The sequence below is a fragment of the Tiliqua scincoides genome, chromosome 4 (assembly GCF_035046505.1).
Source record: "Tiliqua scincoides isolate rTilSci1 chromosome 4, rTilSci1.hap2, whole genome shotgun sequence".
Lineage (NCBI taxonomy): Eukaryota > Metazoa > Chordata > Lepidosauria > Squamata > Scincidae > Tiliqua > Tiliqua scincoides.
In genome coordinates, this window is record NC_089824.1 from 124,318,685 (window position 1) to 124,331,857 (window position 13,173).

Consider the following 13,173-nt stretch of genomic DNA (forward strand, 5'->3'; position numbering starts at 1 on the left):
CAGAAAAAGTTATTTTGCTTTGGAAAAAAAAACGCCGGAGGCTGCTCTGAGTGGCAAGGAGTGGCAGGGGGCAGTGGATAGCAATGGAACCTGCACCTGCTGTCCTCCAGTGTTGCACAAAACCGTTTCTGATCCAACCTTGCAGAACTAGAGAAGAAGTTGAAATATGGTACAGTAGCCTGAGTCAGAAAGGGCATCATGTCTTTTGTCTAAGGATGAGGTTTGGGGGAGGGGTTTTAATCCTATAAGGACACATGTGAAAGGGAGAGAAGAGAGGCTGTGGTCCCAAGACTTGCACACTCTAATTTAAGGTGGGAAATTGGGCTATATAATGGGAGGGAATTTGAAAGGCACAGCCATTCGTGGAAGGGAGCCATCCCACAATCCCACTCATTGATTCTTTTGTCATGGTGACACCTTGGTATAATTTGGGCATCTCATTTGGAGACTGGGAAGGAATTTTGGTCCAGCCATCACAATGGCTTAGCTGGCTTAGCTGGCTAGTTGGATTGTTGTTGTTGTTATATACATCACAGCGTAATCCTGTAGTGTCTGTATTTATAGCTGGATGCAAATTTGCCATGCACATATATATGTTTGATCACAATTTTGCAGCTTCTGACAGAGTGAAAGGGGTATTGGTGTGTTGTTTCTTATTTACCTCTGGAAGTGAACACAGATAGTCTGATCCTTACATCAGTTAAACAAGGTTATTTTGGAAACTTTTGGAGCTTTATGTAATTGATCAATTAATTTAATTTGTCTTTGATTACATCTCACTGGTTATGATAAACCAGCCACCCGTCTCTCAATTACTGCACAAACCATGAACATATAAGTGCAGAGTTCAGTTTATGTTTTACTGTTCCAACCCAATTACCTTAAATGACTTCCACCACTCTTAAAAATATATTTGCCATCTCGTCCTCAGTTTCCAACAACATACATCTGGGAAATGATACAATACCACCATTTATCACCACAGTATAATAACTGCAGGCCCAAACTGAAGGACTACGGAACACTGGAATGCCTGCACATATACTCTACATCAGTGTTTCTCGAACTGTGGGTCAAGACCCACTAAGTGGGTTGCGAACCAATTTCAGGTGGGTCCCCATTCATTTCCATATTTTATTTTTGATATATTAGACTTGATGTTACCATGGTATGTGACTGCATTTGGGGAAATGTTGCAGACCTGTACTTTTAACAAGCTGCTCTGTATATTCTTTTAACAATGACAGTAAATGGGACTTACTCCTGGGTAAGTGTGGGTAGGATTGCAGCCTAGGATTGTTAAACATTTTCCTGCTTGATGATGTCACTTCCGGTCATGACATCACTTCCAGTGGGTCCTGACAGATTCTCATTCTAAAAAGTGGGTCCTGGTGCTAAATGTGTGAGAACCACTGCTCTACATTAACAAAGGTGATGCTTGCTCTACACCTGGGAATATTTAAAATGGGGAAACAGCCACTTCTGGTGCAGCTGCAGCAACCTGGGAGCTAAGAAATAGAGCTACTTGCATCGGGGATGTGATTTTCTAAAAATATGAAGTTTTGTCACAAATTGAGTCCCTAATTTTGTCAAAAGTGGGTATTACCCAGCACTGGAAGAGAAGATAGCATGGATTGGAGTGATAAAGTGAATCCATCCCACATTAATGGGGTGGACCCGCGTCCAGTCCCAGTTCAATGTGCTAGTTCTAACCTTTAAGGCCCTCCATGACCTGGATCCAGGCTACCTGAAAGACCATCACCTTCCTGTATGACTCTCTCAGGTCAGCTGAAGGGGCTCTTCTACTAGTGCCACTTCTGTCCCATGTGAGAGGGGTGGCAGCTCTGGGGTAAGCCTTCTCTGTGGCAGTGCCACAGCTGTGGAATGCCATCTCAAGGGAACTGAGAACTGCTCCCTCGCTCATGAGTTTTTGGCAAGGACTGAAAACATACCTGTTTCATCTGGCATTTGGTTGCTGAGTGGATACTTGCCCTCTGCACCTCTGTCATACCTTTGTGACTTGACACCCTCCCTTGACTTATCTCCTTCCCACTGGCTCAATGAGTTCTCTTTTTCTCTCTCCCTTAAACTTTGCTCTGTTTTTGATATTTGTTCTTCATCTTCTAATGTTAAAATTAAAGTTTTACTGCATTGTTTGATGTTTTTTAGTTGTTGTGATACTTTGTACTTGTTTCTAATGCTTTGTAAGACACCTTGGGCACTTGCTTCAGCATGGATAAAGCAGGGTATAAATTTCTTAAAATAAATAAAAATAAAATAAATAAATGTCATACAAGTAGGGAGATTATGGAAGGACATAAGGAATTCAGTGTGGTGAGGATCCAATCTTAGTTGAATTAGAGACCTCATGACCCAATGAGAAGATCATCTTGGAAGTGCAACTAGAAGGCTCCTTGACTATTTGGTCCAGGACAAAAGAGAACATCAGCTATACAACAGTTACCAGAGATACAGGCTGGCAAATCCATGTGCCCATCAACACACTTCCTGACTGAAGGAGTTGTGATCACATATCCTTCTCTGCAGATGAATTCTAGTGTGTGATTACTCTGAATCAGTTGTGAACGTCTTCGGCCACCAGAGATCAGCAGGTTTTTGGCATCCAGCTGTTGTCTCGTGATGCTGCAGGGTGCTAAAGGGGGAAAAAAACCAGTCAGGGATTTTAACTAGAGCTGATTTCTCCATCTTTTGTATCCAATTGGGTTTGATGATAACAGTTCATTGTTTGTGCCCTTAGGAATACCTCACATCTCTGTGCATTAGAAATAAAAATCTCTGCTCCTTTACTGTCACTCAGCATTGTCACTCTGAAAACTGCATACAGTATATTATACTGCCTTCACATTGTGCTTCTCCCAAGTGTGGTTAAGCATTTGCCAACTAGAACCAAGATCTGGTTTGCGTATTAACTTTTTTGAGATTGTGCTGAAGAGAGAACCATTTGTTCCTCTACTTGTTTGGGGAAAAAATAACATGCAATATGTTAATACACACACTTCACCTCTAATTACAATCACACCCTAAAAGGTACTGTGGAGTACAGAGATCCCACTATAAGTTTTGCATTGACTATCATTTCACATTCAGATGTGTATATCTTTTTTCAGCTATTGCAAAGAGTTTATTTTACTACTTAGTATTGTACCATGTATTGTACCCTTTCAGTCTAGAAAATAGCTGTCTTACGTTGCACTGAGATGTGCCCAGACAGAGAAGATTCTTGAGAAAGCTAAGGATCTCTGTTGCAGTCAGTGATTAGCGTGGAGCTGCACCATGGAAGCCCCGTTGCACTCAGGAAAAGATCCTGGATGGGGCTGAAGCATAAGATTTCCCTGGCCACCACATGTGTTCTATAGAACTGTTCTAATAGATAAAGAGCTGAAGCGTGACAGGGTGTGATTCAACCAAAATTCAAAACCATTCAGATCCCATGGACTGGAAGGGCAGAATTCAATATGGGCAGCTGTCTCTTCCACTGCAATCAAGAGTAAAATGAGACTTATGCCAAATATCTTGTCATTCAAACAATAACCCTGGCCATCGTTCTTCATGGTTTACAGACAACCAACAGTAGCATAGCGACAAACAGGCACATCTTCCTTCTATATAGGAGGCATAATGTGACCTCCAAAACAGTCCAGTTCACCTCCAGGATGGCAATCTGGTTCCTTGTGAATTTTTTGCATTGAAGAACTGTAGTCCAAACTTGGCTATGTTTTGAATATTTTGTAGTCCAAAATATGCTCATTCTTCAGTTTCATTGTATATTTCTCCAGTGGCCTCATGTCTAGGATGCCTTAAACGCGGGCCTGATTATCCAGTTCCGTTGAGGAAAAGGCACAACGAACATATCCATTTAATCTTTCATATCTACATACAAGGACAAAGCAACACTGCAAGCAAAGAAATTATTGGAGGACATGTTTGACATTCTAGGTTCTTATTTTAAGCTCATAGTAAGGAAACAGAAGGTGCCCTCTTACCCAAACACTTTGGTGGAGGTGTCCACCTTTGTCCATCACAGCTTATCCATTCAGATCCTTCCAGGGCATATAGAGGAGAGCATCTGTATTGTATTCTGTCATGTTCCCGATAGCTGACTTTTTCATCACTTACAATTTCCCCAAAATCAATGTCAGGGGGTTCTTCACACCCTGTAATTATATTTAGAACCATAATCAACTTTTTGATTTTCATGTTTGAGGTATCATAATAAGTAACTAAAGATGAAGCTTTCAGTAGCACTCAAATCAAATATTATTTTCAGGATTATATTTTTTATTTCCTAAAGTCTTATATTTTCCTAACATTTCATTACAGGTTTTGGATTCTAATTTATTTTCCATTTTGTACATTAACACAATTTTTCTTGCCAATTGCACATTTCAAAAACCATTTGCTCTTCCTTTCAACAATATATTCAAATTGCATAGATGGAGACCACCTTGATATGGTTATTGCCAACATTCACTCCTTCACAACTCCTGTGCAGTCCAACCCAACTCCTTTTGGCTTGCCATTTCTAGGAGCTAGGCAGGACTTTGTTGTGGAAGGAGTGATGCTGAATCCTTAGGAGAAGTCATGCCAATCAAGGGCCATTAAGGGGAGAGAAGGCTGTAGCACTGTGGGGCATCCATTCCTCCAAGGTCTTGCAAATTTGTGTGCCCCATCCTGATAGCATTTTGTGGCACAAAAAAAGTCTTGCTGCATACTAAGTTAAGGTTTCAAGTTGTCCTATGACCAGGTCCCCTGTACAGTCTTTTCAGATTGCTTTGCCAAGTAGCTTCTCCCATCTACAGCCTGAGTTTGGGAGCAGCACACACCCTACCATGCCTTTTTTTTCCTTTCAGGAGCTTCTCTGATTGGGGTGCAATCAGGACTGCTGCGTGCTCCAGCCCAATCCTACCTAAATTCTCCGGTGCCAATGCAGCAGCACCAGTGTGGGCTATTCTGCATCCTGCAGGGGAATGTAGCAGGTGGGAAGTCCCCTTGGGGTAAAGGAACATTTGCTGTCACTGTGTGTCAACTTGGAACTGTGCCAGCCCTGGGACCTGGAACTGTTCAGCCCTGCCCTTGCTGCTTAGACAGGATTTCATACTAAAAACCTTCCCAACATAATAGGATTGGGAACGTCTCCTTCAGTTCTCTCTTCCCCCCCTCCAGCCTCCTAAAAGCCTCCATTCTCATGTGCCTATTTCAAATCTTCCTGCTAAATTGCCACCTTCTACTGACTGACTGGGGAGAAAACAAATCAGTCACCTTCTCCAGCTAACTTCTGCTTGGAAAACACAGCTCTTTATAAGTATTTCTTCTACTTACAGCCATTTAAAACTCTGTAATTGATCTCCTAAGCAAAGTAACTGAAAATAAATTTGTCCTTTTTTGTTTGCCTATATTCTTTAAAAAAAAACTATCTTCTTGAGAAAAGCTCAGTCTCATGGTTACTAGTAGCCTAATTCTGAAGCACTCTGAGGTTGTTTGCACCACTCACCCATGTCAACATTCCCAAAACTATCAGTAACTGTTAAATATGACCTCGTGCTGTCGAAGTATTGCTAATCTTGCGCCCCTTCTTTTCTTCCTCCATTTTGTGGCAACACATATCCCTTTCTCCTTTCGTCCTGCCTAGAAACTCATGATGATTACGTCCTAATAGTGTGAGTGATTACTTGGGTACGTACATTGCAGTACATTGTTTTCATTTCCCTTCCCAGTTATTATACTGTTATCCCCACAATAAAAGCTATATACAGGTTGACTCATTATTCGTGAGGGTTCCGTTCCAAGAACTCAAGTGGATGGCAAAAAAAGCACTAAAGCAAATCAATTTAAAGAATAAAGTCTCTTTGGTGCGGTTATTTAAAAACAGCCTTGCAGACCTTTTGAAATGCACACAGGGTTGCATCCCGACATCAAGGCTTTCATCTATTATTGTTCCCATTTTTAAGAAAGGCGATCCTGCTCTCCCTGAGAATTATAGACCAATTAGCTTACCAATTAGCTTACTGTCTGTCATCGGTAAGCTGTATGCAAAATTCCTACTCTCGAGACTAAATATATGGGCACTTTTGGTGGCCCTTCCCAGCAGGGAGCAAATCGGTTTTCGATCTGGCTGTTCTACGAATGACCACACCTTTCTGCTCTCTTTTTTAGCCAAAAAATACCTCGTTCATCATGGGAGGAAATTCTATGTAGCGTTTCTCGATCTTAAGGGTGCATTCGACTCTGTTAACAGATCACTTCTTTGGGACAAACTTCCCGCCAGAGGCATCGACCCTCGTTTCCTTTTTTTGATTCGTCACCTCCACCTTTCTAATTCATGTAAAGTCCGTTCCAGCCCTACTGGTCCTTTATCAGATAGTATTTCTATCGATAAGGGTGTCCGACAGGGATGCATCCTAGCCCCTTTCCTTTTTAATCTTTTTTTATCTGACCTCCCTTCCTACTATTCCAATCAAAGGGTCTCTCCCCCTTCACTTAATGGTGTTCCTCTACCCCTTTTATTGTATGTGGATGATGCAGTTCTCCTTTCACTAACTAAATCTGGTCTTCTTCAGTCCCTCACTATTTTCATTAACGCTAATAAAACCAGTATTCTCTAAATCTTGGTCCCTGTCGACCTGGAGGGTTGTTCACTCTATTTATGAGCAGGTTCCTACCTTTAAATATCTTGGCCTACTCTTTTGCTATCGATTAACCTGGACAGCCCATAGGAAGTCAGTGATTGCCACCTTGCATCATCACCTCAAGGCGATTACTCGATTTCATTATAGCACCGGTAATCAGTTTGTGCCTGCTGCTCTCCAGATCTTTAGAGCTAAGATCATGGCCCAACTATTGTATGGTGTACCCATATGGGTTATGGCAGCCAACAGCTCTCTGGATCGAGTTGCAGCTGTTTTCTTCAGGAGGATTCTTGGAGTCCCAAACTCCATCGTTAGCAGCGTTAGCAACGCTGGCTCTTGAACTGGGAGTTCATCTCCCTTCAACCATAGCATGGGCTATTACATTCAAATTCTGGCTCCGACTCCATCTGTCTCTTCCATCTGACTCCCTCCTTAATGATCTGTTAAGAGACCCTTTTCTGTCTAGTTGGTTTTCTAAAATTGATTCCAAATTGAATTCTCTAGATCTTTTGTTGGAATTTTTAGTGGGCCTTGACGTCAACAGTGCCTTTAAGTTAATTCAAACTAGGCTCTGGGAAGCCGAATTTTCCTCTCTTTTCGCTGATCTTAACCCAGTTTGTTCCCCTCTTTCTTTTGGTTTTTGCCCTTTACCATGTCAGCCCTCTAAATATTTCGTTACCTTAATTAACCCCTTTCTTAGAAGGGCTTTTATGCTCGCACGTTTCAATAGTTTTCCTTCTTTATATCATCTTGGCAGATTTTCCCATATCCCTCGGAACTGCAGGTTATGCTCTTTCTGTCATCTCGAACCCGACACATTAGAGCATATCTTGATTTATTGCCCAGTGCACTGTTCACTTCAGAAGTTGTTTCTAGACCCTTTTTTACAGCATCCTATTAGGGCATTTATTGATCCCCTTTTCGTTTTGTTAGGTGACAACCAGGCTAGCATTACTATAGCAGTTGCTAGTTTTTTATCTCAAATTATCAGAATTTCTCCTGCCTGATTGTTGTATTTTCGTTTATATGCCAATAAAGGTTAAAAAAAATGCACACAGAGGGCAGCAGTCTCTCTCCAGGTGCTTAGGCTTCACCTTGCCCCAGCAAGGGGGGAATTGAGAAGGTGATAGTCGCTGCCATTTAGCCTTCTTTCACATGCTCAGGGGGAAGGGAGGAGTCGGCAGGCTATCCTCTCTGGCATTATTAAACGACTGTTTTCCTTTAATTTAAAGGGCCCTTCTCATCAGCTTTGAGATAGAAAAATCTGTGGATAATTAGGTTATACCTGTAATCACTTGCATGACTGTCTCTCTGCAACAGTAAAAAGCAGTTTTTTAAACTGTGATTTTAAAGGGGTGCATTTTTCTCCTTCTCCAGGGATCAGCACATTCCTTCTCATTTGCAGGGGCCATTCGTGTTGAGTCAAATCCGTGTATAAAAAAAATCAGTGTATAACAAGGTTGGACTTATGTAATTACACCTATATCCTTGCTTCAGTGGCATTGCTGGGCTGGCTGGTACGCAGTGTAGAGCTTACCTTGCAGAGACTTAGCTTTCCTGAAGTTCAAGGGTGATGTGATGATCAATGCATCACCACCAACTGGTTTCAGAGTGCCCCAATTTTCAGACAATCAGAAGCAATGGCAGGCAAAAGGGCCCAGCATGTGGAGAAACATCCAAGCATGGAGCTCTGCTCAACTCACCAGGCCTTATCACCAACAACACAGTGAGGGCGTTAGCCTCGGGCTGTAGTGGTGCCACCCCTCAGGCTGTGTTGCATCATCCTTCTGAAGCACTGCACCTGGGGTGGACTCACCAGCCTTGCGACACCTCTGCCTTATCTTCCTCCACATTTCACGAAAGCCTAATAAGTTAGGCATTGACAATTGCACTTGGTCCCTGAACATGCAGTGGATATCCCCTATTTGTGCATGTTACACATATCTTAGAACATGCTCATTAACATTCTAAGCACTGGTATCGCTAGGGGGGTGCAGGGGGTGCTGGCTGCACCAGGTGACACGCCGGGGGTGACGCGCCCTGGGGGAGGGCGCGTTAACTTCGCGGCTTTAGGAGTTAACGCATCATGCCATACACTGTTGGATGCAGAATGGCCAGTGGAGTACAGTGCAACAAGCACTTGGTAGATTCACTTGGTAGAACAGGACTGGCTCCCCCTTATTTAATTATTTCTTTTATTTTAATTTAATTATTTATAATTATTTATTTTAATTTGCTTGATGATGTCACTTCTGGCCATGACATCACTGCCAATGGGTCCTGGACAGATTGTCATTCTAAAAAGTGTGTCCCAGTGCTAAAAGTTTGAAAACTGCTACAATAAGTTGTTAGTAAGTTGACACAGGGGTGCGTGTGTGAATCTACAAGTTTTCAAAATCACTAAAATCAGAATTTGGAGGAATAATTCCATCATGTTATATATCAATCAATGTGTAATTTCATGCAGAATGCAATGAAACAAACTACACTGAAATATCTGTGTTCTAACAAAAGGTACAGCCCAAAAACCAGCAGGGGTGGGGCAATAGTACATCACCACGCCCACCACCCAGGGCATTGCCCCGCCCACTGCATGGGGTGATGCACAGGCCTCCTGCGTGAATTCTAGTGGCACCACTGATTCTTAGAGCCCAATCCTGAGCTCAGCACACCAGGTTACTGCCAGTGTGCGCTGTCACAAACATGCCTTAAAACATGTTTGCCTTAAAACATGTTAGCCCATTGGGGCTAGAGGCAGGAAGACAGCAGGAAGGAGGCATGGAGGGGGCGGGGGATGGGACCATCCAATCCTGAGCCCTGTATTGGTACACGTGGCCCAACATAGGACTCTTCAATTCTGCGCTAGCTCCGAAGCTGCTGCAGAATCAAATAGCCTTGCTGTGGGGTTACTTCCCTTACTGAGGAGAAGGGGACTTTAGTGGAGCCCCTTCTCCCAAGGAGATGGTGGTGGCTGACCAGAGCGCACTGGATACTGTGGTAGCAGTTTTTGGCGCTACGGCAGCTCCGTGCTCCGGGCAGATCAGAATTGGGCTGTAAGCCTATCAACACATTGGCAGCCTTTTTTCACAAGCAAATATACAAACTTTTTGCACAGGGCTGCATTTATGATGCCCACTCCAGATATGCAGAAAATCTGTGGACTAAGCAGAAGATCCAAAACTGGTGCAAGAAGGGAACCAGCACAGGGCACTTCAGACTCCCTCCTAAAACAAGCCAGCCAGAGAAAGAGATAGGAGGAAAGGGGGCTGCTGTGGCCAGATGCACATCCCTGCAGCTGCTACAACTAGCAGAAAATTTTGGTGGCAACAACAACAAACCCTTTCTGGGCAGAGTGCTTTTGGCTCTGCTTGCTGCAGGATCTGTTCTTCTAAGGGCTGCCATTCCAAAGGCCTCTGAACTGACAAAAACTTAATGGAGGAAAACACAATGCCCAGCTGAATCTTCTCTCTGTCCTACAAATCTGCTGCAATCAACTGTTTCTGCCCTGAATACTTCCGTATCAGTTTTCCCAGTCAAAGTCGGCTTTTTCCCTTTATCACTTACCACCTTGGGAAGCACAGCATGTCCACAGGAGACATGAAACCAAGCAGACCAGCCAGTGCTTCATGGCCCTTCAGGCAGTAACGGTGGTTCTGTGGCACAGTCTCTCCACTTCTGGCTTGGGAAGACTATAATGACAGGACTGGCACTCCTGTGTCTCCTCCCCCTGTGCCTTGGTGTTTTGCTGCTCTTGCATGAGGTATCATGGCCAAAGAGGAGGAGCAGTTCCAGGAATGAAGCACGTGAACTTTCCAGCACAGCAAGAAGTGTTTGCCCTTCTGTGGGTTTTGTGTCGCAACTCTGGCAGCTAAAACTGAAGCCAAAGCCCAGCCTTGGATACTGAGTAAGGGAGCAATCATATGCATGTCTACTCAGAAGTAAGTTCAATTGAGTTCAATGGAGCTTACTCTCAGGAAAGTCTGTATAGGATTGCAGCCAAGCAGCCCAATCCTGAGCTGCCCGGAATGCGGGACTGGTGCAGCACCAAAAATGGTTGCCGCGGCATTGTGCACACCCTGGGCAGCCACTGCTGCTTTCTCGGGAGAAGGTGACTTTCATCCCCTTTCCCCCGAGTAAGGGAAGTAGCCCTGCAATGGGGCTACTCGATTCTGAGGCAGCTCTGCTGCAGAATCAGAGAGTCGCCCTTCTCCACCTCCTCCCACCCCAGAATGCCTCTCCCGCCTAGTCCCACACCCCCACTTACCTCTCTGCCATCCAGCAGTCTGGGCAACTCCAGGCGACGGTATGCGGGCCCAGCATTGGAGCTGGCCCACCGCATGCTTGTGCTGGGCTAACTCTGGCACTGGGTCCATGGTAAGGGGTCCAACAGTGCATATCAGCAGTGAACTAGTCACCAGCGCTTTAGCTGTACATTTGACAGCAGTTCAACCTGCAGTTATTCTGAGGTGATCGAGTACAGAGGCACAAACTGAAAAATGTGATCTGCTGATTTTTATAAATCAAACCTTTGTTAAAGGGATTGAAGCAGACACCGCCAGATCCTGTTTAGCCTTCTGCTTCTAAGAACATCTGAATGGGCAGAAATCAGCAGATCAGGCTTTTCACAGCATTACTCCAAGTTGGGCACAGTTCCATATATTCACAGGATACATGGTCTGAAAGAGGGCCATGCCTGCCAACCACACCCCCAACTCCTGCAAGTTCATCTGAATGTGAGAAAGGGACTTTTCCTGAATTTAGCTACACGTGCATGGGGGCTTCCATGTGATTTGGAATCGGACTCATCTGACAGTGTGACAGAGAGTGTGGCAGATAAATTTTAACAGAGGAACTTTTTCCCTAAGTTAGGTTGGATCACTGAAAGTAGAGCACCTCAGAGGCCTTTTTCATGTTTTTTTTCCCCTTGCTCTCTAAATGTGGCATGTCATGATCTGATAAACACAGGGGAAATGCTCAGCTCACTATCTATATAGGATCCTGCTTTAGTGCAAAAGTTACCCACCTGTGGCCAGGTGTGTTCAAAGATGGCTTGCTCCTCCTCTTTTTTTTTTCCTGGGTAGTCCCATGATGTGCTGATGTGCACCATGCACTGGCTCTCTTCATGGTGAAGACAAAGAAGCAAAACAGAATTACAGATGAGAAAGGACTATATGCCATTCAAAATTTTCGCATATCTATTGCATATTGCAAAATTTATATTGGTGATTATAGTGAGAAATCCAGCTCGATTTAGAGTACACATATGACTAGGTTATAGAAATTTAATCCCACTAATCTTGCGTCAAACAGAACAAGATAGGGAATATCGTGCCTAAAATTAATTGCAATAAGAAAAATATGACAATACTTTGGAGCATTAGACCCATCATGAAGGAGTTGAATGGTATTCATTGTACATGTCACTTTCTTGCTTCTTTGCTGGTTTGATTTGATCTGTTCACTTGTTTCAACAATACTCTGTTGGAATGAAACAACTTTGGTTCATCAGATGCATCACCCACCCAAACTCTAGTTGGCTGGGTGAAGAGAAGCTTTGCCATTCATTTGCGTCTTAGAAAATGCCATGACCAGCCACCTCTTGCTTGCTTAGCACATTTGAACATGTAGACAATAGCTCTATCCTGAGAGCTTCTTGACTTGAGGTAAACAGAACTGTAAGTGCTTAGCTGTCCTCACCAACTCCATGACTAGATTCAGTCAAGGAATATGTTAATTAAGGTAGTGGCCTCTGGAACAAATCAGCAGTGGTTCCTGCACTCTGGACAGGGTACAAAGCAAGAGATGCACCATCTCCAGGCTGGGGATGAGCCATCAAGGGCCATCAAGGTACAAAAGCAAAGTCCTTGATGAAGAAAAGGTCCCTTGCTTTCCAGTGCAGATTTGGGGTTTAAAAAGCTAGGACACAGTTCTTCAGTTCTCCAGTTCTTCTTTCTCCGTTGATCCCTCTGTGCCAATCTCATTTGTTCAATTACCCCCACTCTTTCCACTACCCAAGAACCAATGTGCCTGCCAGCACCACAGTGCTCCTCCTTGCCAGCCTTTCTCCCTTCTTCTGTTTCTCCTCCCTGAGCACCCCTGAAAATCCACTGCTCCAGCTTCCACAGAGCAGCCAGTCTTCTGGGAGCTGCCCCACAATGCACCCCTTCCCCAAGAAAGTAGCCTAAGCTCCCTTACCGTGATCCCCCTCCTTGGAACTAGCCACAGCTACAGTCTAGGCCAGGGGTGTCCAAAGTTTTTGGCAGGAGGGCCATATCATCTCTCTGACACTGTGTCAGGGGCCAGGGGGAAAAAAGAATTAATTTACATTTAAAATTTGAATAAATTTACATAAGTTTACATAAATGAATCTATTAAAGATGAACTTATATGAATGAATGAAGGTCTTGCAATAGCTCAAGACCTATAAAAGGCCTTGCACAAAGCAAGACTGGCCTTTCCTTTGCTGCTGCTGCTGCATCACAGACATGAAACAACAAGCAGTGGAGGGAGCCCTCATCCCACAGCT

The 13,173-nt window shown here is 43.9% G+C and overlaps 1 protein-coding gene across 4 annotated transcripts in view; it reads right to left on the reverse strand.

Annotated features, from left to right (window-relative positions):
* LOC136649658 (complement factor H-like) overlaps window positions 1-10,319 on the reverse strand; it is an 80,632-nt gene extending 70,313 nt beyond the window's left edge. For all 4 annotated transcript variants that reach the window (XM_066626442.1, XM_066626444.1, XM_066626443.1 and 1 more), the window contains exons 1-3: window positions 10,212-10,319; window positions 4,005-4,175; window positions 2,465-2,653 (exon numbers count right to left, since the gene is read on the reverse strand). In XM_066626442.1, coding sequence (XP_066482539.1) covers window positions 2,465-2,653; window positions 4,005-4,175; window positions 10,212-10,275 — 424 coding nt within the window. In that variant the 5' untranslated portion in view covers window positions 10,276-10,319. The remainder of the gene's footprint in view (window positions 1-2,464; window positions 2,654-4,004; window positions 4,176-10,211) is intronic.
* Between the last annotated feature and the right edge of the window lie 2,854 nt (window positions 10,320-13,173).